This window comes from Corvus cornix, chromosome 24, assembly GCF_000738735.6.
Source record: "Corvus cornix cornix isolate S_Up_H32 chromosome 24, ASM73873v5, whole genome shotgun sequence".
Taxonomy (NCBI): Eukaryota; Metazoa; Chordata; class Aves; order Passeriformes; family Corvidae; genus Corvus; species Corvus cornix.
Window position 1 is genome coordinate 3,877,733 of NC_046353.1, and position 25,748 is coordinate 3,903,480.

General features: G+C 54.6%; 1 protein-coding gene across 1 annotated transcript in view; it reads left to right on the forward strand.

Annotated features, from left to right (window-relative positions):
* IGSF9B (immunoglobulin superfamily member 9B) overlaps nucleotides 1-11,916 on the forward strand; it is a 42,553-nt gene extending 30,637 nt beyond the window's left edge. Inside the window, 2 exon segments of the mRNA XM_039564769.1 lie at nucleotides 7,875-7,996; nucleotides 8,404-11,916. Of these exon segments, the coding sequence (XP_039420703.1) occupies nucleotides 7,875-7,996; nucleotides 8,404-8,627 (346 nt within the window). The 3' untranslated portion in view covers nucleotides 8,628-11,916.
* The last annotated feature ends 13,832 nt before the right edge of the window (nucleotides 11,917-25,748 follow it).

Sequence of the window (25,748 nt, forward strand, 5' to 3'; positions counted from 1 at the left end):
GCGCCGTGACTCGGGCTACGGGCCGTCTACCAGGTGTACAAAGACCTGGCTCGCTTAGGTAAGTGTCCTGGTGTCACTGGAGGTTGTTTCCTCTTCTAGCTGCTGGCTCTTGGCTTTCTTCGAACGTTAGGGCCGCCCGCCGCCGCGCCTCTGTCTTCCTCCTCTTCCTTCCCGCGGAGTCTAGAGAGCTTTAATGCATGACAGAAACAGCTATCACGGTCACCGCCCCATCTGCAAAAGGGATGCTGCAGCCCCAGGACGCGGGCAGGGAGAGATCAAGGACTTAGCCACACCAGCAGCATGTCAGGAGAGGAGGAAAAATAAAAATAAACTAAGCCCAGCGGAGATCGGGAGGCTGCCGGCACGCTCAGATCCTGCCCTAAAGAGGGATGTGGCTGCACTAGACAGTAGCGGCTGGTTTTCCAGGTACCAGGGTTGCTCCAGGCAAAAGCGTCTCTCTTTCTCTCTATTTCTCCTCTTTCCTTCCGTCTTTCACAGCACCTTAGACCCCGTAGCCGTGCTTTCGTCCCATCCTTTCGTCTCGCTTCATTCTGGCTTCTTGTCTGGTGGGGTTGAACCCCCTCCTCCGGCTTGTGGCAGAGAGGAGTCGGGGGCCGGGGCTCCCAGCCCCGCGGAGCCAGCGCGGTCGGAGGCGTTTGGAGAAGAGGCTGTGTTTTGGGGAGGGGGGAGGCAGCGTTTCACCCCGCAGTGCCCTCCGCATTTCACTCCCGCCCTCTGGTACCTGGAAGCGTTATGGCCTTAGCAAATCCCTCCGGCACCGAACGGAAGGAAGGAGGGCTCAGGGGAGAGAGGATGGGGAGGGAGAGCAGCTGAACGAGCCTGAAATGACTTCTGTGTGCCTCTGGAAAACCCAGCTACGGAGCGATGCAGTTAGGGATGTAGTCACAGGTCCACGTCTCCTAGCAGGGCATGCCAAGGAGAGCCAGCTCCAGGACAGAGCCGTGTTAGAGCAGCACTGTTGTCCGTGCTTTTATGCAGTGTATCCATTCGCTTTGTTGATTATCGTTTTCGTTTCTTCTTTTCCTTTCTCTTCTGTTTCTTTCCCCCTTTCTTCTCCAGCCTCGTTTCGTTTGTGTTTCAGTTTGGTTTCTTTCCCTCCTTTTTCCTTTTTGGAGTTGTTGACGTGCTGATGTGTTGCGGAGCTCGGCTCCTTGCGGGTGTTGATAACTGCTTTGTTTTTGATTAATCTCAGCTATCTGGGCAGTGTTGTCGAGACAAGCTTCTCCTCAGCTCAATAGGTAAGGGTGATCCATGTCCGAAAGGATGGTGTGGGTGCTGTGGAGGGTGGCCGGGAGCGGGGCATGACAGGGGACACGGAAGGGGCTTTTCCAATACCATCTCTTCCTTTAAAGGGGAATAAGGAATCCGAAAACACTAGGAAACACCTCTGGATGCACAGTCTCTGTGGCTTTTGGGTTTCCGCTCCCAGCAGCACACGCTGCTCCCCTGCCTTCGGGGCTGGGGTTTGGGATGAGCCGAGCTGCCGTCTCCCTGGGGCCACCCTTCCTTTCCTGGAAGGGGCCACCTTTCCTTTCCAGGGTGCGCGAGGGTTATGTGGTGTTAGGGAGGCGTGTGTTGAGGTGGGGTTGTCCTGGATGATCCAGACCAGAAGGAGCCCACGAAAGGCAGGAAAAACAGCCATGTCGGGAGCAGCCAGCTGCAGACAGTGTGCTCAGAGTGGGCTCCAAAAATCAGTCTCCAGCTGCAGTCCAGCACATGGACTTCTGTTTCCAGCAGTGCCTGGATCTGTTTTCTTTTTCCCAAGTCTCCTCAATCATGGAAAAGGGGAGAAGTCTTTCTCCCGAGATAGATTGTATGCTTGGCAGCAGCAGAACTATGGTCTCAGGCTGCCAGAAAGGTGTTCTTTCCTTCCCATCACATGCGTAGTCTTTGTAAAATCCTTCCATTCCTGAAATTCTACTTTGAGAAATCTTTGACTTCTTCTGACCCAGCTGTAATCAAACAGCCCTAAGCAGATCTTGAAAGACTCTTCCAAGAAAATTCCTCTTGGGCTGCCTTCATGGGGCTGGTTTCCTAGATGGCCATGGGCATTTCTGGAACTGGGATGGAGTAATTTGGAGATGGTTTTCAGACCTTAAAAGCAGAAGAATATCACTAAAACTGCCAAATCCAGATGGGTTAATAGTAATTTGTGACCCAGAGGATTGGCAACACTGACCTGTTTGGCCATCAGCCAGGCTGGTTATGAAAGGAGAGATGGGATTGTAGATGGGCTTGTTTCTAGGGCCTGGCCATGCCCAAACTTCCTTAGGACAGACCTTATGAAAAAGGTTAAGCTTTGCTGCCTTCGTTGGGAAGAGTCATGGTCCTGGCTGATATTCTCCAACAGCCTGAGGAGCCTTGTTGGGCTGGAAAAGAGCCTCATGAGAGAGGTGGGATGCCTGGAGAGATCAGGGGGATGTTTCCAGGAGAGGGGAATTCCTCCAGCTGACCTGGAGGCTTGTCCTGGGGTGGGGAGAGCAGGACTGGTGAGGAGGGCGTTTTGGGAGCAGGGACAGGATGTGTGCTCTGTGGAGGAGCCATCCTCTTGGCATGACAAAACCCATCCCGTTTGAGCCTTGCAGCTCCAAAGCTCTTGAGCACTTGGTCACTTTCTCTTTCTGTTTTTCCTTGGTGTCCCATGAGGAGCAAAGCTGGCACCAAGCCTTGGTGAGGTCTGGGCTGTGCCAGGCTTTTTGGGAAATGGGGAAGCCCTCAACAAGGATGTGGCTGTTTGTTCTTGCTTTGTGGCTCTTCCCTGCTCCGGCAGCATTAGGGACACGAGCGGGCGTGGCTTTAGCACAGCACAGGTGAGTCCAAGCTCGTGTCTGAGTTTGGTGAGGCTCTTGCACAGATCCTGGTTGGCTCCAGTGCTGGCTGCCGTGGACCGATGGATTTTGAGGAGCAGGGTCACACTGCCCAGCAGGATGGGAGCGGCTGCGTGTCCTACTCCAGGATGCTGCTGGGAGCTGCAGTCACAGCAGCGGCTCCAGAGTCATTATTCCCGAAAAGGGGAAGCCAGAAGAATAAATCTCACTTTAAAGTGAGGAATCCCGTAGAGAGCCCAGCCAAGTAATTTCTTGATGATTTGGGGTCATAAAATTGTCAGTGCGTGTGGAGCACAGGGATTTTATACCAGACCAGCCAGATTTCTCTACTGCAGCATTAAAAGCTGAGAGGAGAGGGACAGGCAGCATGTGAGCTCCGTGCTGCAGCATGGTGGCTTTTGCTGGGTGAAGCTCAGGAAGTTTTTATGGATGGGCAGGAATAAACGATGCCATTACTGAGCCAGCACGAGGAGTTCTCCCATCTTCTTCTCTTAGGATGCGGCGCGCATCTCGGAACAGGGAAAAGGGGGCTGTCGTCTCCCTGCAAAGGGAAACCCAAAAACCACAGACGAGGCACCAAGCTCCCCTGCCCCTCGGCACGGCAGCCTGTCCTGGGGGGCCTCCCCAGGCCCCCCTTGCCAGGGCAGCACTGCCAGTGCTGGGAGCTGGGGGGCTTGGCCGTGGCGTAGCGTTGAGTGACGAAGGGACGTCGGCGCCAGGCGTGCGGGAGGAGCCGCAGCCCTCGCTCGCCGCTTGAAAGAAAACAGGTTCCCCTTTAAAGACTGTCCATGTGCTGATCCTCTGCATGTGTTCCATGCCTCCTTCCGCTTGGAGAAGTTGTGAGTCCGCTTGTCTGAGTGCGTTTTTTCTTTTCTTTCTTAATTATTATTATTATTATTATTATTTTATTTTTATTTTCAGTCTCTTTAATTTCCTTAAATATATTTTCTCACTCCTGTTTTTCATTTATCTTCCTCTCTCCCCTCCCCTTCCCCATGACTGTATCCCCCTCTTCCTGTCCAGCCCGGCCCCGTTGCCCTCGCCCTCTCTCCTCTCCGTCAGCATGGTGGTGAAGTCCGTTGTGTAGATGAGTTGTGGTGTCTACAAACCTGTAGAAGGGCCCCCCTTCTCCGGTGTGCTCCCCGCTGTGACCAGCCCCTTCCTCCCTCCCTCCTGGCGGTGCCTTGGCAGCAGCAGCAGCCCTGGGCTGGGGCCGTCACCGCGGTGTTTCTCTGGCACCCCTTGTGCTGAAGGATCCCAAGCGTTCTGGGATGGAGGCGGCAGCCAGCGCTGCCTCGGAGCAGAGTGGGAATTCTGACTTGCAGGAGCCTCTTGTAGGAGAGTTGAGCTCTTCATGTGAGGAGGATGAAGGGTTGAAGGACGTGGTGGGCTCCTTTCAAGTGGATACTCTGCTTTATCCAAGTGGATGCTCTAACATGCCCAAACGATTCCTGGATGTCAATGTCTTGGCTCAAGGAGAGGAGGAGACAGGGAATGTGTGCTGACACCTCCATGAGGTTAAATATATATAAATATACGTATAGTGTCCTTGAATCTCCTGGACCCTTCCTTTATATGGGTTCCCCTTTTGGGTGGAGGTGGTGGTGGCCAGTGGTGCTCTCAGGGGTCTTCTCCCTTATATCTTTGCTTTGTACATGGAAGGACATTTGAAGAAGAGCAGCTGAGATGTGTGTTGGGCTGGATACTTCTTCTCCCCTGCTTCCTTTTCCTGTCCTGGGACTCTTGGACATCCTTCAGTACCTTTGTGGCCTCTCCAGTACCTCCCAGTCCATGCAGTCCAGACACTTGCTCATGCAGAAGGGTTTTCCTTTGAAGACTTGAGGAAAACTGCTGCTCCAGGTGTTGGTGCTGCCTGGCAGAAGGTTTGTGCCAGGAGTTCACGTGGGCTTCTCAAAGCTCCTTTGCTTGGCTCTACACTGAAGTTTCCAGAGGAAGTTCACCCGCCTCACTGAACATCTCATCTGTTGGCATTCAAGATCTCCCTCGTGCGTGGGCAACTGCCCAAAATGTGAACTCTGGGGGCAGGAAGAGGCTTTTGGCTGAGCTTAAAATGAAAATTAATTTGCAGGAATCGGAGCCCTTTGAAGAGATAAAGGGCGGGTAGAGCAGATAAAATTTGGCTGCTGAGTAGCATCGTTTTGTCCTCTGTATCTCTGCCTTGCCAGAGGTCAGACAGTATTTGTGGTGACACATGGGTTCAGTGCACTCACTGTTTATGTTTGTGTGTATAAATACGAGTCCAATTACGGAGAACTAGTGGAAATGAGCTTCAGGCAATTTCCTCATAATCCCTCGTGTAAATCTGTCTAATTTTGTCAGCATGCCACAATAGCTTCTTCCTAGAAAGAAAAAGAGTGGAAAGAGCAGGAGACTTTTACCAGCTGAGCTTTAATAACAGCGGCAAAGCTGTCTGGGTGGTGGGAAGAGGTGGAAGAAGGCAGCTGCTGGTGGGCAGGATGGTGGCAGGATCACCGAGCTCGGTGGTGTCCAGGGCTTGGCACACGTGAGCTCCGTGGGCAATGCAGCTGGAGCAGCTGAAGTCACTGTTAGCCAGGTACCTGCAGAAGTGTAACTCCTGTGCAGCCCCAGAATGGTGGCTTTAAATGGGAAAAGCCTGTTCCGTTCAGGCAGGAATTGCTGCAGGGAATGCCGTGCTGTGACCTGTGGGTCGCTGTGCTCCTGCCTTCAGCCAGCATGAGCATGGCTGGCTGTGTTGGTTCCTCTCAGAGGGTAGAGCTGCTGCTGGCAGCACCTCTCACAGGAGGCTGGTTGCACTTGGGAAGGTGTTTGAGCTCTGCAAATGTAAATGTCGTCCTCCTGACAAGGAAAAGCTTGGATCCAGCCAGCGGGACTCCCAGCATGTCTAATGAGCTGCTTCATCTTCGGCTGATGTGATGCTCTGCTGGGAGCTGCAACAGAGGTTTGCTGGGAGCTGGAACAGAGGCTCTCCGGGAGCTCTCCGTACCTTGACGTCTTTGTTGCGTTGGAAAACATGAAAAGGAGCTCTTCTGTGCCCAGCGTTTGGGTTTCTGTTGCGTCTGCTGCACCTCAGCTGCTTCTTCACCTCACGCTGTACTTCCCTGGGTGCTCTCCGATGCTGCCAGCGGCACTGAGAAGCTTTGCAATCACACTCATCTTCAAAAAAACCGAAAACCCTTCTGCTCCCCAAGGGGAAAAATCTCCTGGGAGCTCCTTGCCTGTGCACTCCAGCTGAAATTTCACCGCCCTGGAGACGCTTGGGATGTCGGATGGGAAGCGCTGCTGTCGCACTGTGCTCTGCAGTGGTGGCACACGTGGGCACCCACGGGGGAAAGCCTGCAGGGTGTCTTCAGTGCCAGCCAGGCTCTGCCTGGACCCCAGGGGAGATGAGGAGCTCCAAACTCTCTGTGGGTGGGTGTACTATGGTACCACAGCCCGAGACTGTAGGGTCTGTGCTCCAGCCCATATTCTTGCCCTTCCCTGCTGCTCTGGCCAGCAGCCACGGTGTTTTTGCAATGCTGGATGGGGCACACCATGCTGACAGACAGGGTGACATCATCCTCAGTGGTTCTGTGCTGAAGCAGGAGTCCGAAGGAACTGATGTTGCCTCTTGCAGCCAGCTGAGGTGGCTCCGCCTGCCCTCCTCCTGCCTGTGGCTTGCGGGGTTTGCTGATCCCTGCCCCGGTCACAGACTGATGCAGGAGCTGCCATCAGCACTGTCCTCTGTGTGGCTCTTGTGACCAAGTTGTGAGAGCAGAAGAGTGATCTCCTTCTCTGAAGGGTGCAGGCAGGCTGGTTTAAATCTCCTTTCCTCATTGGAGCCTGGCTTAAAGCATTGGCTTTATCGCAGTGAAAGGTGCTTTGTGGAGGCTTCCTGTCATTTCTGGACACCTTGTCTGCAGGTGGCTTGGGTTTATCCCAGGTTATCATCTGTGGCCTCAGACCTCTTCTGTGGCATTAGGAGTTGGTGACTCTTGGAGGGTTGTGGAAGTTAAATGCAGAGGGGGAAGGAGATGGGAAAGCAGCAAGAAGGGGGATGCTGTGATGTGTTGTAGATAAGAGCTGGACTGCCCGCTCTCCTAAGGAAAAGGTTTTCCTCTAATGCTCTGCTCTCTACAGCAGTCATGCTTTCCAGGCCTTGGATGGGAAAAACAGGTACAGTGAAGGAAATAAAACAAAAACTCTCTTTGCAAAGGGGAGGATACTGCACCTTGAGCTGGTTCCTGTAGAAGAGTGCCTCAGGGGGTACAGCTGATAAAATATCCCTTGCCACCTGCTGGCTCTCCTGCAGGAAGCACCCCTTTGCAAATCCCCTCCTTGTCCTCGCAATAAAACCTTGTCAGTGTTTCCATTTCCAGCTCCCAGCCTCTCGCTGTTCCAGGAGCAGATGCTCCCGTGCTGTCGCGTTTCTGTTGTCGCTTCTCACAGGGACCTGGGAACGAGGTACCTGTCCCGGCTCTGTCGGTGTGTGCCCTTGGTGTCCCTGTCTGTCATGTGGCCCCTGGTTTTTCTGGCTGTGGGATCAGGGCCAGCAGGATCCTGGCTCCCTGCTGTTTGTGGCGCCGGTGTTGTCCGCCCCGGGTGGCTCGTGGTGCCCGTCTCGATGCTGCCGTGCCGCTTCTGCCTGTCTCTTTCTCTCTCTCTCCATCCCAAGGGGTTTCCTACCACTTCCCAGAAATGCCTTATCGGACATAGGATCTGCCCCGTCCTGTTTTGTTTAGCAGTGTTGGCATGGCAGGCAGGTGAGCTGGGGGTGCCCGTGTTGGACGTGGCCGGTGGCACCGGCTGGGGCGCGGCGCCGCTCGGAAACCTGAAGGAGACGTAGGGGGACAGCGGGGACGCCTCACTTCCTCCATCCCGCGCTCTGGCACGCCTGGCTGGCCCTGCTCCCTCGGCCCTGGGTTTCTCACCTCTTCCTTTTCCACGGCAGAGCCGGCTGGGATCGGCCGATCCCCACCGGGGACGTCCAGAGGCTCGAGCGTGGCCGGGAGCCACTGACGGCGCGTGTCTGCTTTTCCTTCCTAGAAAATGTCCATCTCCGCCCGGGGACGCTGCTGCACCTGAGAGGCTCGAAGCTCTGAAATACCAGCGGATAAAGAAGCCCAAAAAGTCATCCAAGGGCTCCTCGAAATCCAGAAAACAACCCAGTGAGTGCGAGGACCCCGCAGTCCCCAACAGCATTCCCTGTGTCCTGCTGTGAGCAGAGCTCGGGCAGGTCCCTGCCGGCTCCAGCGCCGGGGGTCTCCAAGCCCATTCCTGGATGCTGCCCTTGTTCCCTGCCTCCCAAAGGGATGGCTCCCCGGGCTGCTTGCCTGCAGATTGTTCCTCTTTTGCTCCTCCAAACTGAGTCCTTTCCATGCATCTCCCATCTCCAGTCATTTGTTTGGATTTTGAGCATTAATTTCTTTTTCCCTGATGCCCAACGTTCTCCTTTCTTGCCACGCTGTGGGTTCAGGGCCAGGCTTGTTGTCACCTCCCTTTCACAGCAAGCAAAGCGCTCTGCTCTGCCTGCTGCTGGCTCCGGTCCCATCTGCCTTCTCTCCCCCCTTCCCAGACGGCTCTGCCTCCCAGGTTCAGCACCCTCCCAGCTCTCAGGTACTGTCGCCTGACGAAGCTGTCTGCCTCCGCAAGAAGAAGAGACACCCTCGTCAGGACCCCTTCGCCCGGCTCTCAGCGCTGAAGGACGACCTCTGCCACCGGCAGCTCCCTGAAGACCAGACAGCCATTCTCAACAGCGTGGACCACGATGACACCAGCGGACACGCCACCCTGCTCTAGCCTAGCGCTGGGCCCAGGAGGTTGAACAGGAGCGGTGGAGGGAGCTGGTGTCACACCACGGGGGGACGGAGGTGATGGGAAGGAGGGGGGGACACCCCTACGCTGTCGCCTCTCCGAGGGGTTCGGCGGCTCACGGCGGGGACGAGCTGGGGGGAGCCGGGGGATGCTTTGGGGAGGATGCTTTGGGCTGGGTGTTCCTCACATCCACTTCTCCCCCACCCCAAGCAGCTTGGGTGGGGTGGGAAGGGGGGTGTTGCACCTCGGTTTTGGAAAAGATCTCTAGGCTTCAAAGGCATGGATGGAGCTTTTGACATCTGCGTCTGCAGCGCGTGTTTAGGGGGGAAGTGTGGGACTGAGCAGCTGGCCCTCAATCGCCGGAAGAAATTCAATGACACAGGGTGTAATTAAGTGACAAGAACCTAACAACCCAGGCAGGAACTGGTAATCCCATGAATCTGATTATGATAAAAACATGACCAAATAATCCCAGGAAAGCTGTAATTGTGAAAATCTCCCTGCCTCCCCCTTCCCAGCCTCCTTTCATGTGAAGGTAACAGCAGCAAAACCATCCGTGACATCTTTCCTTACCTATCTCTGAAAGGGAAAAGCCGGAAAGACCCCGAGCCTTCGAATCAATGTGAGATGTGAGAAATCACCATTTGTCTGTGTGCAGATGCATTTGAGCCTGGGTAACGTGTGCTCGGTGCCGTGCGAGCGCGCAGCTACGGGGCTGCTGTGATCCGAAGGCGTTTCCCCCTCCAGGTGCGGCGTGCGCTAGCTTTGATGAGGGTGGGTTCGATTAATTCTGCCTGACACTCTGTGTACCGCAGGCAAATGTTCTTCAGTGCCGCGTGGCGATGTGATTTCTTACTGTGTGATGTTTAATCTCTACTGATAATTGCCAAGCGGGGAGACGCAGGCGTGCGAGCGAGCGGGGTTTGGCTGCGTGGTCCCCAAAGCCTCCGTTGGCAGGTGCTGAGCCCGGGGAGAGCAGCTGGAAGTGCCCAGCTCTGCGGATGGACGTGGATGGCTCCATGCAAAGCTAAGCCCAGCGTCTCGCGCCAGCTTAAAATGTGTCGCTGCTGGTTTCACTGTTTTCCCCTTCTTCCTCCTGTTCCAGCCCGGCTGTGTCGGCTGTGACACCCGCCGGGGTCGTGTCCCTCCCTTTGCCCCGTTTCCCTCGGTAATGCTGTTCTAACTCTTCACCAGAATGTACTTCCTCTTCAGAATAGGGTAGGTTTGGTGGCCGGTGGTTTTCTGGATTACGTAGGCCTTTTTTTGGTTTGTTTTTAGCAGGCAAGGTGTGACCCGAGAACAGCTGGGCTCACTTTCCTGCTCTGCCTCCACTCTCTGACTGCGTGGCCTTGGGCAAGTCACTTAACCTCTCTGTGCCTCAGTTCTCCCATCTGTAAAATGGGGATAAGTCATATTTGAGCACTTTGGACAAGCACTTGGTGGCCTACAGACTGCGAGTGCTGTGTAAATGCTTAGTGCTGATACCAAGCAATCCCTACCTTTAAAATACTTAGAGTTGTTTTTTTTCTTCTTTTTTTTTTTTTTTTTTTAAGTTTGAAGTGGTAAAATCAACTACTGCATCCAGGTTTGCACAGTTCTTCCTCTGCGGTAAAGTGCTAAACCCTCCAGCCTGCCTGGGAATAAAACACCGAGTGTTTCATGTAGATATTCTTGCTTTGAGTGGATTCAGGCTGTAGAAAAAGTGTCAGGAGAGCTGGAGAGCCTGTAGGCATGTTTTTAGCCCCAGGCTCTCTATTTGCATATGAAACTTTTGTTTATTCCCAGGTAGAATTGCCAAGAGATTCTCTGCAATCTCGCCTTTAATTCTGCTTTGCCTTGGTTTTTGCTCTTGCTGCTGGTTGAACCTCCAAGGGCTGAGATATCTGGAGAAAGACGTGAGCTCTCGGTTGTGATCCGGCTCTCCGACCACGCCCCCCAGGAGCTTTTAGGCCAGAGCCTGTCGATTGCTCTGCCTCGATTTACCTGGCTTTAGAGGTTGGGCTTCCTCTCCCAGCAGGATGCTGGGGAACCTGCGACCACCAAAAGCAGAGCACCGTGTCTTTTCCAATCTCCAGGCCCTAAGTACGGTTTGAACCACTGGAAAATGAATCCTCTAAATCGATAACGAGATACTTCTGAGCTTTAACAACTTTGTGTAGGTGGTCTCAAACCATCAGCAGGTTTGTGTTGGGAAGGAGGGAGGGTCTGGCAGAAATGCCCCTCTCTTTCCAGCCTGCACCAGGGCTTTTTATTGACGTGACGAGTGACCTGATGTAAGAACCTCAACTCTCAGAGTGAGAACTCAACCTTGCTAACAGTATGACTGTATAAATTTCTTTTATTTGGGTGTGTTTTTAGGGTTTTTCCCTAGAAGCCGCTCGGATCTGAATTGATTTAATGCCATTCTCCCGCTCGGCAGCGGGGAAAACTCTGCCTGGCTTGGCCAACTTCAGCTTGCCGGTCACTTCAGCTGGGCTGCTCCTGATGGACAGGTGACCCTCGTGGAGGCTCTGTGCTGCCTGTGCTGTGGCCGACTGGCTCTTCCTTTTGCTCTTGTTGCCTCAGCCTCTTGAACAGAGGGTTGCTTTTCCATTTGAATGCTTCCCAAACGATTTACGACACCCGTTCGGATGGGCCAGGCGCTGTCTTCAGGCTCTTGAGGTTGCTACCTCAGGACTGTGCCCCATCCCATCTTAAGGAGCTCTAGAGGACCTGGAGTGCAGGGCAGGTTGACGGAGCATGCCGGCTTGCTGGGTCAGTCTTTTGAGAGTTGTTTTCCTTTTGCAGGTGTTTTGAGCCACTGGGCTTTTCATGGTCTTCGACCTTTAGAGGCTGGAGCTGCAGCCCTCTCTCTTTCAGCCGTGTACCTGCCACGCTGCTGGAGTGGGAAATCCCGCCCGGGCGCCTCGTGGAAGCAGCTCCTCCCTAAAACCATCCTTAACTCCTTTCCCTGCTAGACCGAGTTACCTTCCGATAGACTCGGGCCGTGCTTTGGCTGACTGGCTCGCCTCTTGCTTTGGCAACCTCCTCGCTTCTCCCAGCCCTCTGGTTTCCATGCCCTTCAGGGTTGCTCCTCTCTCCTTCCGCGGACCTGGAACATCGAAGCCGTGTCAGACGATGCCAAACGCTTCCCCCATTTCACCCCCGTTTGAACTCCGTGTCGCTTTGGTGGTTTGCAAACACAGCTGCTGTTGCTGCTGCTGCTGCTGCTTCTTCATTTTTAATTTTTTTTCCTTTCATGCTGCAAAATATATCTTGATTTTTATCTTCCTGGGCCAAACTCTCTTATTTTCTAAGCTGGTCTGAGGTAGATGGCTCTTTCTGTACCAGTAACCGGACGATTCCTCCTTGCACGTTGCAAACGCGATGTTCCACTAGGTCCCTTGGCAGATCCTGGCTCACGTGAAAAAATGCCTCTGCATCACAAGGATATTTGTCCCTGGGCTCTACTGAGGTGTCACTGCAGGGGTGCCAGCCCAGGTCTGGGGGGTCCTTGCTGGTGCTTCTCCCTGCGAGCTGGCCACGGTGGGGATGCTCCAGTGCCAGTTTCATGCCACCATGGGGATTGCAGGATTTGGGCACCCTGAGCTGGGGGAGGTGACCCGGAGAGGTGGGTCCAGGGTGTCACTGAGATCCTGTGGAAAAGGGGTGGTCCTGGGGTGCTGTCCCTTGCAACCTGTCCCAACAATGAGTCCTGGAGCAGGCAGGGAAAAAGGGCAGGGAAAGTGCTTTGCCTGCTTTTCCAGCAGGACTTGCTGAGCTCTCGTCCACGTGTTCCTAAGGTGACTTTGCCATGCAGCCCCACTGGCATTTTGGTTCTGCGGTGCTGACGTGAGGGAAAATGCAAGTTAGGGTAAGGGGGGGGGGGGGGGGAGAGGGAGTGTTCAGGGCTCATTTGTGGGGCCCCGTTTCTGTGCCTGCCACTAACAGCATCCACAGACAACTGGGAGCGAGGGGTTTGTGGGATGGGGGAGCTGGAAAGTCCCAGGGTCTCTTCCCAGTCTGAACCTCGGCATGGTTTGCAGTCTGCCCACGAGCTGAGGGGTCTCTGTGAGCCCCCAGGGTGTCTGTGTGAGCAGGGGATGCTTTTACCAGGAGGATTCTCATTCCTGCTGCCCTGTGCCAGTCACCAGTGACTTGGAGGCTGCTTTGGGGCACTGGTGGGCTGTTGATCTGGTGTTTGTCACCTTGTCAGCTGGCTCGGTGCCACCCGCTTTGGAGGAAGGCTGGAGGTGATGCTGGTTGGATTTATAAATGTAAAGGGAATATAAAGGGAATAACAACTTGCTGTACCTGCCTCCGGGAGTGTTGAGGACACTGGATTTGGGCTCAGCAGCCCAGGCACGGTCCTGGCAGGGCTTAGTCATGTCTGGTGGCATGTGGACGTGACACACATTCCAGACTCATTGCTGCTCCCACCTTGCTGTCTGTATTAGGACAAAATCCGCCTGGCATTTTGGTTTCTCTTCCTGCTTCAGGCAGTGACGTAGATTTGGGAGTTCTTGGAGCTTTAGGTTGGTTTCATCTGTAGCTGTTCTCTGGAGGTACTTTTCCATGAGGCTGGACCTTCAGGGATTTCCACATGTCCCACATGGGCTCGCTGCAGGCCCAGACTGGAGTCAGGGCTTTTTGGGAAGGAAATCTTTTCAAGGAACTGGAGTGAAACCCACTGTACATATGAGATATAAATAGATAGAGAAGCGTAGGACAAAGGTAGATAGGTTTGCAGAATTCAGTAGATTTGCATGTCGGGGTATGTGTGTCTCTAGGGGAGAGTTTAGAGCTGTGCTGGAGTGGGGGATCAGGATGGGCAAAGTGGGATCAGGATGGGGAAGGGGCTGGGAGCAGCTGGAGCCTGAGGGGAATTTGGGGATGGAGAGGCACTGGTGTGCCCTGTGCTGTGGCCCTGCTGCACACAAGAGATCGCTCTGTTTCATTATTTCATCCCCAGTTGTTAGCTTTGCTTTGCTCATTGTCCATGACTCCCCCCTGGGCCGTGACATGGAGGAGCAGGAGGGACAGAGGGACGGGTCCTGTGCTCGGCGTGTCCGAGGCACGTGGGGCGTGACACGGGACACGGTGCAGGAGGGGGATGTCTCACGTTGCCCCATCTCTGGTGCCATCGCTTAAAGAAAAAGCTGCACCACGCAGAAACCCTTCCCTCAAGTCCCTCTAGATGCTGCTCTCTGGTTACTCGTGTGAAAGGATTTTGCTTTGCGTCTGTTCTTCCCAGAAAAGCGTGAGTCAGAAGAGATGAGAGGGATACAGCTAAATTTGTCCTCTGAGCTGAGGAATGCGGCACCGGCTGTGCCAACCGGCCCCAGCAGTGCCTCCTGGGAGGGACAAGATGTTCTTGACAGCGTCTTTTTATTTTAAACCTCATTAGCAGGACTTTGAGGATCTGAGGCAGAGAGGGGATTTGGTCACCAGTGATGCCAGAGCTGGTACTGGCCCCAGGCATGGGGGCAGCTGGATTCAGGCTGGATTCCCACTGCTCTCCCAGAGCCATCCCTGTGCTGTCTGGGCACGGGGTGGCCCTTAAAGAACACAGGATGTTTGCTCCCATTTCCCCCCTTCAGCTTAATTTTTTTGTTTGTTTTTTTCTGTTTCTGAGTATCTTGACTCCTCTCTGCCTGCGTTTGCTGGGAAGGAGAGGTGGGAAGTGCAGTTGTTCCTGTTAGAGATCTGTCAGGAATGCTTGATCCAGGAACTGAGGGCTGGGAAGCAGCGACCAGATTTGGCCGCGCTGGTGCCAGCAAAAGAAGAAACTGAACATTGCACTTCATTCCCATCAGCTGGCACATTTCCAAGTAGGGAGGACCAGCGTGGTTGTGGGAAGGGGCTGGAGATGGGAGCCTGTTCCCCTCCCTGGGTGACTGGGGTTAGAGGGAGCCATGTTTGCCCATTTTCCCCATTTTTAGGAGTTTTGGCGCGGCTGGCTGAGCTCTGTTCCTCGGCATTGTGGGCCAGCAGGATGAGCATCCCCAGTCCCGGGGCTCTGGCTGACTTTTGATACGTGCATGGATGGAGGAAGGACCGTACCTGGGGAGGGGGTGGGCTGAGAAAGGGGGGCAGAGGGGCTGGTCCAGGCTCGGGGGGGGGTTGGCTGTGGCAAGCATGTGCTGTAGTGGTAGCTAAGGATTTTTATACTGGTGTCAGTGGGGTGGGAAATGCAGGATGGAGGGGCTGGCATCCCCCAGGGAGGACAGTTTGCCCAGATTTTGGATTTACCATCAAAACGACACTTCCTCTCCCAGGAGGGCTTTTATTCTTGTTCTCCTGAGGTTGCAGGGCTGCAAAAGAGGGTGCCCATCTTGCAGTCCTGTGGTCGGAAAGCTCCTCAGATTTCCACCCGCTCCCCCCCAGCACTTAGATTAAAATAAAACACAAAAAAAAAAAAAAAGACTTGAGAAATGAGCCCCAGTATCTCTGTCTGAAGAAATGATATTGGTGTATCGAAACCGCATTGTATATAAAATTCAACAAATATATATTTACTTTCTATTTTAGAAGGGGGGGAGAATAAATATTTAAAATAATTCCTTAGTAATAGGTGTCAGAAACTTCTGTGCAGCATGAGGGAGGCTGTCAGAGGTGGGGAGAGTCTCAACAGCGGGAGCAGAGCGAGTATTTTTACATTATATTGCGCTTCAGCTTCTGTGCTTCTCCATCCACCTATAAATAGACAAAAATATATATACAAATATATATATATAAATTATATATATCTAAGTCACATAGCTGTTTTATTTTTGTATCCATGCCTAGTGCTGTTTGAGCAATACGGTGGCGAGGGAGAGGAGGGCTGGGCCAGGCTGGGGGCTTGCAGGGCTCCGGGGAATCCGCCCGCTCCGGGCCCAGCGTCACCGCTGTTTGCTGTTTCAATAGGGAAAAACACTAAAAAGGGAAAAAATCCCGGGATGGGGAAGCCTCGGTTTGCTGCCAGCTTGCCCAGGGCCATGGCGAGGTGGTGTTGCCACTGAGGGCTGTCTTGGGCTTTTTTTTTCAGAGGAAAAAAGACAAATTTCAGCTCTGAGGGCGCTCGGGGAGGATGAGGCAGCTGCAGCCTGAGGGGTGGCACAGGATGGGGACACTGTGGGGACAAGGTCCTCGTTCTGCTGACTCGCTGGGTGCTGTTGGTCACCTGTCCTCGCCGCCCTCATATATCCTGAGGGTTTCTGAAACCCTCCTGCAGTTTGTGGAGCCCCCCAGAGCCACCCAGGTGGCCACAGTGGGATTCTCCAGGTCCCTGCACGCGGCTGGAGCAGGGAACCTTCTCCGTAGGGAATTGTCAGTACCTCTCCAAGAGTGTCCCCGGCCAGCAGGGCTCACTGGTGCTGTGGGGGCTGCTGGTGTCCACTGGGGTGGGATGTGGGGCTCTCCCTGTCCCGATGGATGGGATGTGGGGCTCTCCCTGTCCCTGTGGATGGGATATTGGCTCTCCCTGTCCCCGTGGATGGGATATTGGCTCTCCCTGTCCCCGTGGATGGGTTATTGGGCTCTCCCTGTCCCGATGGATGAGGTGGGATGGAGCCCTGGCGCGGTGGGGAATGTGCCGGGAATGTTTGGGGCTTTTCCTGCAGGGCACTACGGACCTGCCGGATCCCTGCCCCCTTCCCCGTGGGCTTTGGGGGGATGAGGAGCCACTTTGGGACTGAGCAATGCCAGGGAGCTGCAAACCATCCCTCTGCCTTCGCCAGGGCAGGATTTGGGGATTGTCTTTGGGCTTTGCTCCCCTCGGGCTGTGTCCCACAATCCTGGGCTCTGGGGGGATCCAGATGCTGTTTTTTGGGCTCAGATGTCCCCGAGAGGATGGTGGCACAGCTGCTGAGTGCTTCCACTCCTCCAGAGGCAGGCAGAGGTCCCTCACTGTGGTCAGGCCGTGTCCCCACGGGCTGAGGCACGAATGTAGTCCCGGGAGCTGGCCCCTCGCAGCGGCCCCGCGTCCTCCGTAGGTGTCACCTGTATTTTCCATGGTATTTCTCTCTTCTTCTTCGTCGGGTCGGGGGGGGGCTGGGAGGGGGGATGTTTCTAATATCCAGCCGAGATTTGTTCAGCACCAGTTCTTGATATCGAAGCAAAGCATGTTTGGTGGGACTAACTTGCATTTATTAGCGGTAAATACATAAGTGAGTATTTTATATGTTAAAAACAAAGAAACAAAAAAAAGGATGTCAGGAGAAAGAGAAGGGATGAGGTTTCTCACCGCTCGGTGTCCGGGCTGGGGGGCTGCCTCGCCCCCCTCCCGGTGGGGCTTTGGGGTATTGCTGGGGGTGGGCAGGGGGGCGGGCAGCTTTCTCCTTTCCCCATCTCCCCTGGAATCACTTACAGAAAAAAAACAGGCAAAGGAAAGCCAGAAATGTTTACAAAGCACACTTCCCACAGTACCGTTAACCCTCTGGATGCCAAACAGACACATCAGGGGCTGCTCCCTCCCCGCGCTCCGGCGGGCCCAGGGGCCGCGGCTCTGACAGCATCGTCCCGCTTCCCGTGGTTTCTTTGGTTTGGTTTTGTTGGACTCCATCCCCGCTGCCTCCATCCGCGCGCACCTGCCCGGAGCTTGCTTTCCAGGGGGTTTGCTTCTGCCCCCTCCCAGGCTCTTCCCGCTCGGCTGGGAGCTGTGGGAAGCGCCTGTCTCCGCTCGGGGAGGTTCTGGCTCGGTGGGAGATGCTGGCACTCACTCCCTGCCCTTCCAGATGCACTTTAAGGCCAAACTTCCCTTTATTTCCTTCTCTGGGGCTGCCAGAGAGCAGGCAGGGGATGCTCCTGTGGCCCCAGGGGGTGCAGGACCTTCCACACAGCTGTGCAGGCTCTGGCCCCTCGGCATTTCCCATGTGGGAAAGCCCTTTGGAAATCCTGGAAATGCCCACGTTGCTGTAAGGTTCATCCTTTGGGCATTCGGGGATCACACCTGCACACCAGCTCCTCGGGGAGCAGCCCTGGATCCCCCCGGGAGCATCTCCAGCTCTCCCACGGGAGCATCCCTGGCTCTCTGGGGGAGCCCAGACTTTTTAATCCCCTTTTAATAGGTTTGTAGACTCCCTGAACCCTCGTAGACCTCCATAGGTAGCTCTTGATTTAATCCCCTCCTAACCCCGTAGTGTTTTCCCCTAAGGCAGGATTTTCTTCCGGACCCAACGCGTTCTCTGGTTGCGTGGGACAACTTTTTCCTCTTTTTAAGAAGAATTTCTTGCCTCTGGATATAAAGACTAGACCATCCAACCTCGTTTCCATCTCTTGAATGTCGAGTATTACGATGTATAACACACGTTAGGGTGCTCTTTGGTGCTGTTTCAATGGTAACCAGTGGAACTGGCTTTTTTAAAATAACAATAACAATAAAAGAAACTTTAGTGCCGCTGGTTCCATAACGTTCGTTGTCGTGACTTTTTTCCTTTTTTCTTTTTTTTTTTTCTTTTTTTTGGAAGTTTTGTTAGGCTTTTGGTTGGTTTTGTTTTTAAATTCTTTTTTAATTTTTACTAAACAGTGAGTAGCGATCAGCTGCCAGGTTTCTGTGGTGTTGATTTTAGTGACTGGTGGCTGCTGCGAGCCGGGCGGGCTGCATCACAACTTAGTGGGATTTGGGATCGAGTCGCTTCCTTTTGGAACTGCACACAGCAAAACGAGTGTTTGATGGGAGCCCAGACGGCAACTAGAGGGTTAATTTTTGAACTTTCAGGTATGTTCCTCAGAAGAAAATAATAATAATAATTAAAAAAAAAGAATAAAAAAAAAAAAAGAGTAACAAAACACTATTTTTTCAGTAAGCTTTTTTTTTCTGTAAACGATTTACAAATAAATCTGACATGATGGTGCTGTACCAAAGCCTTATACGAAACTTATTCCGCGCTCTCTATAATCTCTCTGTATCTGTATTGTTGCTCTCGGCCTCCGCCAAGGCCAGGAAATGCCAGCAGGAGGGACCGGTGGCCACGCTCGCCATCGGCATCCCCGGAATCCCCCGGGATGGGCCCGGAGCCGCTCCGGCCCGCGGGGAGGGAAAGCCAAATTTCAGCATCACTCCCTAGGCGTGCGATGAGGGGCACACGTGGGGGTCCCTCACCCCAAACTCTCCTTCCGACTGGGTGCTATCCTGCCCTGGGCAGGGATCCGAGACCTTGCAGGGAGCGCTGCCCGCTGCTCCCGGCATCCCCACTGCGGCTCCGAGGGGATAACGACCCACCGAGCCCCCTCCTCGGGGGGGTTCCACATCTTCCAGCTCAGCCCGACCTCCGCAGTGCTTAGCCAAGGCAGACCCCTGGCTCTTGCCCTGCGAGCCCTCTCCCAGCCCTTCCCCTGGGGCCGGCTGGGAGCTGGGGCTGCTTTGATAGCTCTAAGCAATAATCCCACTCTGCCAAGAAAGTTGGGTCCTTTTGGCTCTTGGACTGTTGTCAGTTAATGAGTAAATGTTAATAAGCCAACAAAAATTGGAAGAAATGAGAGTTTGAAGCCCTGCCTTACTGGGAGTAGCTGGTCCCTCGGTCTCTGCCTGTTGGGATTTTAAGGCCTGCTGAGTACTTAATTTATCGCCGGTAACATTGCATGTTCATAGATTGACTTCTTGAGTTGAGTTTTCTTATTTTAATGTACCCACTATAAGAAATTCTGGCAGTGTTGCAATGTTACGTACAACTAGCCATGCTGTAGGAGAATGATGGGTTTTGGAATCGATTAACTTGCTCCTCATGTAACATTACCCTGCTTCAGAAATGTTTTGTATTTTGATATAAATAAACATTTGCTAAAAAAAAAATATATCTCTATAAAAAGGCTCGGTTGCTGTCATTGATTTGGTTGGAGGGGCTGTGGGAAGGGGGTGGGCTGCCCGGTTGTTCTTTGCTCTAGGCATCCCAAGTTCTGTTGTCCCCTGGGATTTGCAGCATGTCCCAGCCAGTGCCGCAGGCTGACGTGGGTCCCGGGATGGACACTGATGCTCAGGTCCTGTTTTTGGGCACGGAGTAGGAAGGGAGAGAGCCCCAACCGCATCTGACAGGGTGATGCTGGGCAGTGAGCCGGCTCCCTTGCTGTCCCCTCCCACAGCTTCCCTTTCTCATCCCCCCCCTCCGGCCGGGCTTACCCGCACTCCCCTCCCCTTCACCTGCTGCCTTTGGAGTTTTTCCCACCTTTTTTTTGAGCGCGGCCGGGGCTGTGCGGTGAGCGGTGCCACGCTGTCGCCAGCCTCGCTGGTGGCCGTGCCACGAGATGGCAGTGCCGGCTCGGCAGCTCCCGGCGCTGGCGAGGAGCTTGGAGGGAGAAGAGACTGCCTCGACCACCTCCAGCATCGCTGTCCTCCGTGTATCCCCCCCGCCAGGGCCGGGATGGAGCGGCTGCTCCTGTCTGTCCGTCTGTCTGTCCGTCCTGCTTTTCCTTAAACTGTCCCCCGGCGCTGGGGTCCCCACGGAGTTCCCCCCCAGCCTCCCTGCAGGTTGGTTTTTGGGGGCTGGGAGATGTGCTGTCCCCACAGCCCTCAGCACGTTGGGGATGTGGCTCAGGGCCGTGCACCATGCTTGGGGTCGGCTCCAGGGTTAAAGCCCAGCTCCCAGCTGAAGCCCCTCAGTGAGCAGGGATGCAGCTCAGGGCACTGCGGCATCCTTTGGGTGCCAGCTCCGGGGCTTCCCAGTTAAACCCCTCCCCCGGAGGGAGCAGGGATGCAGAGAAAGGCGATTTTCACATCCCTCACCAGCTGCTCCCCAAAACTGGGGGCTGGGGGCGGCCCCTGGCTATTCCCACACGGACCCTGCTCACCGCTGCTCTGTCACTGCAGGGAGCGGAGACCGTCCTGCCGTGGGAGGTGCTGGGGAGCTGTTCAGGTGCTGCCCTCCAGCTTTGTTCCAGGCTTGGTGAAACCCTGCGGGGAAGGAGGAGAAATCCTCCCAGCTGGATCTACAGGAGAACTGCTCCACGCTGCTTCGGAGGGAGAGAGGGGCGGGTACAGGGTGGCTGGGCTGTGACTGAGGATTGTGCCCTTGAATGACGCTGCTGGAGCTCACCCAGGGGTGTGTGGGTCACAGGGGAGCTCCCTGGGCTGGGGGAGGATGGCACTGGTGTGCGCGGCAGCTGTGAGCCCCAGTATCCCCAGTCCTCCCAGTGCAGGTGGGCAGCCCAGCTGTGCTGCTGGCCCGGGGCACGGTCACCTGGAAGTGATTTAAGCCTCACAAGGACAGTGACACTTCCTGAGGGTGGTTTGGACACTCTCCAAGGGTGCAGGAGCTGAGAAAAAGACTCGAGCTGCGATCACCGAGCCGAGGTGTTCCCAGCATTTTGAACGCTCAGGTAACAAATTTATTTCACCTCCCGGAGCCAGGCAGCATTCCCCTCCTGTGGAACCCTGGATCTGGCTCCTGGCTCCTTCCCAGCCCCTCTGGGGGCCAAACCTCTGCTGCCAGGGTGGGTGGCAGTGGCAGGAGGTGGCAGGGAGGTGAGGGGATGCCCCTCGTACTCCGGGGGAGGCTCCGTGCCCTCCACAGGTGGGTCTGGCTGGAGGCACAGTTTCTGCTATCAGTGAATTATTGATTGGATTTACCGCCACGGCTCTGACAACACCATTACTGGCTTTGACTTCATGTTTAAATCATCACTCCAATAGCTCTGAAAGATGCGATCTTTTATTTAAAATGCACTCAGTGGCTCTTTTTGATCCCCTGGCTCGATGTGCCACTGGCAGGGGAGGGGGGAGCGGTGGGTGCACGGCTGGGGGAGCACAATCCCTGCACGAGAGGCTTCAGGGACACTCAAGGTCACTCTGGCGAGGGTGGAGGGAAAGAAACTTCCCCCTCATGCTGCAGATGAAAGGCTGCAGGTAACGGGGAGGGCAAAGAGCTCTGCTCCGCCTTCAGCCCCATCCCTGCTGCGTCCACGCGAATCCCTGCGGCTGATGGAGCGAGCAGGGAGCGCCTCCAGTGCTCTGTGCCCCCACATCGCCCCGCTGTGCTCTCCCACACATCCCCTGGCCACTGCTGTGTCCCCAGCTCCCAGCTGAAGCCCAGATGCTGTGCCTGTGTCTCCACAGCTCCTCTCCGCCGTGGCCTGGCTCTGGGGTGTGCAGGGCAGCTGTGCTGCTCTGGGGCTGCAGGTTTGGGGCACAGCAATGGGTAGGGTAGCAGCCCGTGAGGCCAAAATTCCCCCATGCCCAGCTGTGGGGCGGTTGGGATGCTCCGTGCCATCCCACGGGGCAGCTGCGCTGCTCGCTCCGGCAGGATGGCAGGGCTGCCTGCATCCCTGCTTGTCTCTTTATCAGCTTTACCATCCAATATTCCCAGGCTGCTTTGTCTTTGCTTTACATTTATCAATATTACCAGCTGATCCCACAGTCCCCTCCGTGGGTTTATTAATATTGCCCTCTGATCTGCGGGAAGCGGCCGCGCTTTATATTCCTGCCCCATCCCCAGCTCCTCCAAGCCCCCACGCCATGTTTAATTAGATTTTCTCCTTGGCTCAGGCAAACACAAATTGAGCTCCTGGTATCTCTCTCCCGTGCTGGAGCTGGTGCCTGGCTGGGCTGGACAGCAGCCTCCCCCACATTAATATTCCAGTGCTGGTGCACGTCTCGGGATGCTGCAGTGTGGGGGAGTTTGCCTGGGAAAGGGGATTATTTCCAACCCCCCCACCCTGTTTTCCATGGATGGCAATTAACCTGGCAGGGAGATATCTGTTCCTACTAGGTCAGGGTGGCCAGGTTGAGGGTTCATGATTAGGAAGCAGCATGGGACCCCTGGATCAGAAATCAGAGATGCTGCATCCCCCTCTCCCATAGTGTTCCCCCCATCCCGCTGCTCTGGGCCATTAGTGTCATTTTTCAAGGAATCCTCCCGGGCTTGGCTTTCCCCAAGTCAGTGGGGGCCAGCGCTGGCCTCTCCCACTGCTCCATGGCAGCTTTTCCACATCAGAGGGAAAGAAAATTGTTTATGCAAAGTTTGTCAGTCCCTCCAGGCACGAAGGGAAGCGCTGATTGTTCTCCAGCTATCTCAAATCTTTCGCCAGTTTCCAAAATTAAAATTTTTCCCTGTGTCTTGCAGACATCTTTGGTGTTCGTGCTTGGATTTCCAGACTTGCTGTCCAGCAGGTGCATCATCATCATTATTATTATTATTATTATTATTACATTTTATTTTATTCCCCCCCACCCCAAAAATAAAGAAATAATTTTATTTATTGGATTTCTCCTCCTGCCACAGTGTCACCCTTTGTGTGTTCCTCTTCTCCCAGGGAGCACAGGATGGAATTTGCTCCAGGGATGCTCGCGTGGATGCTCATGGAGGGACCAGGATCCCCTCCTGGGGCTGGATCTGCCTTTCTCAGCTGTGATTCCATGGGGCACAGATCTTTCCATCCCTGCAGCCTGCAGTGGTGCTGCTGGGATGCAGGATCTGCTCCCTGGGATGCTGCCTCTCCGCTCCCAGCCCTGCCGGAGGAATGTGCTCACCTGAGTCAATAGGAAGCTAATTAAGCCATTTATCTGGGAAAAGCAGCCACTCCTGGTGAGCTCTGCTGTCGGGACGGAGGAGGAAGGGGCACAGAGCCAGGGAGAGCAGGAGCCAGGGAAGGCTGAGGGCAGCCCCTGAAGGGGGAGAATCTCAGCTGGGAGCTGAGCAAGGTGGGGATCGTCCGCAGCATTCCCTGCTGCTGACCCCTAGGTCAGGTCCTGGTCTTCCTTGTGCTGCCTGAAACGAGTCCCTGATGATGCTGCAGTGCTAAAATCCCCAGTAAACTGCTTTTCTGTCTGGGAAGTTGGTGTCGAGTGTGACATCCATCATTCCCACCCATAATGATGAACAGTGTTTATTCCCAGCTGCCCCTCAGCTCTGTGCTACCCATGCAGAGGACCCAAATCCCTGTTTCCCCCCCCAAACTCCCCTCTCTGGGAAGACCAGGCTTGATTGCAGAGCACAGCTCTGCACCGAAGCAGGCTTCACTCTAACTTTAAATTGACTTTTTTAGTGGAGCCCTGGGAGGTTTTTCCAAGGAGTGCAGCCTATTCTTCAGGGCTTTTATAAACCTTTAGTAGCTTAAGACACAACTAAGTTGGCCCTAATCCCTCATAAAAGCACGCAGGTTTTCTTGCCCTTCTGCTGCATCAAGGTCTTAGCCCGGTGCTTTCCTTCACTGTTGTGTTTGTCTAAAGGATGGGAAGGAAATGCCTGTGGAATTTTCCTTTTTAAAACCTCGATCCTCAGATCAAACCCATCCAGGGGGTTTAGGAGCAGGAGGTAGGTTCTTTGGGACACGGGGAATGTCTCATCCCTGTTGTGGTGTCACAAACCCCCCTGGTTCCATGAACATGCAGCACCCGTGGAGATCTTTGGCTGGAGCATCCCCCCATGGATCCAGAGTGAGTGGGACAGGGTAAAAATATGGGAAAAGAGGATTTCTCCAGCAAAATAACAGTAACCGTGCAGTGAGAGGGGCTGTGCAGCTCTGCCCCTCCAAAGAAGACGCCCAGCCACAAGTGAGTCGGATGATGCAGCATTAGACACGTGCAGAGGGTTTTATCCTTCACTTTGGAGAAGTTTCTCGGATTCTGGCTGGGGTTTACTCTCAGAGACGTGGCTTTTGTGAGGAGAGAGGAAGTGCTGCCTTGAAGGTCTGGAAATGGGTGGATGCAGAGCTGGAGGGGTCTGTGCTTGGCCGGGGCTGGGCAGGAATTTACTCCCCGAGAGAGAATTCTCGTGGGCACTTGCAGGATGAGCTGTGGCTCGTTTTCCAGCCTTTCCCAGACCTGGGGCTGCCCCAGGATCACCCTGGGGTGGGGTCTGTGAGTGTTCCAGACCCCAAAAGGAGGATTTCTGCAGCCAGGGCAGCCTGTGGGGGAATGAACTCTGTGCTGGATGTTATCCCTTGAACCATGTCAGGGAGTGAAGCATCTTTGGAAGCCCCAAACCCCCAGGGAGCCTCGTGGGGTGACACCAGGGGTCGGATCAGGGACAGGCTGAATGCAAGCAGGGGGAGGGAATATTTCCTCACCCCACACCCCAGAACAGTGTGAGCTGCAGAAAGAGATGGATCACACTGGTGCTGACCCTGAACACACAGCTCTGCCCCCCAAAACTGCACACAAGGTGGGGGTTGTCTGCCAGTGTGGGGAGGTTTGGGTCCCTCTGGGCCAGCCTGGCGGGGGCTGCCCCATTTGCATATTAGGGGTGAGTTTATGAATTATGCAGCCACCTCGGCACGTCCAGAGGAATCGGCTGCAACGTGGAAAGCATATTTATCTTCGTGTCTTATTGATTTATTTTTCCTCTCCTGTTTTTTCAAGCTCGAGCAGCTGCAGCGAGGAGGGGAAAACAGCGCAGGCAGCCGGGGGGCTGCAGTGGGACACTGTCCCCTCCCTACAGGCATCATTCCTGTGGGGTTTCTCCGCACTGGGAGCTGTTTCACAGACACCAACATGTTCTGGGTACTCTGATGCTTGTTTTGGTGGAGCAGGAGCCTGGGAATATTTCAAAGAGTGAGGGGAATCATTTTTGGTGAGAGCAAAGGTGCTCCTGAAGGGTGACCTGGACCATGGGATGGTGAGAGGGGCAGTGACCAAGAGCTGTCCTCCGTGGGCATCACCACAGGTCCTAGACAGGAGCCAGGCTGGGAGGACATGTCAGAGCATTCGTCCTCATCTGGGTGGCAGTGCAACCATCCATTACCACGTTGTCTCCGTTGTCTCTTTGTCCATCCATCTACCCTTTCCACTCATTAACTCCACCATCTGCTCCTTCATTTATCTCCCATCCCAGCCACTAAATCATCCCTGTCTTCCCTCTCCATCCATGCATGAGAGAAGAACCCCTTGGTCTCCTCCTCATCCCAGACCCCCAGGACCATGACCCTGGTTAGAGCTTGGAATTCAAGGCTCCGTCCAGGAGCAAAGCTCCCAAATCCCTTGGGGCTTCATTTTCTCTCTTAGATGGCTCCAAAACGCTCCGGGACCCTGGAAGGGAACGGGACCTGCTCCACCCTCAGGTGCTGGGCTGCAGGTACTGCTCACATCCACTCTCCACCTGCCCTCTCCTGCATCCATGGGAGCACCCCCAGCTCGCAGCCCTCCCGGCTGTGCCCTTTTCCCCCCGGCAGGAAAGGTTAGTCGGGATCACAGAGCCAGCCGGCTGCCCAGATTCC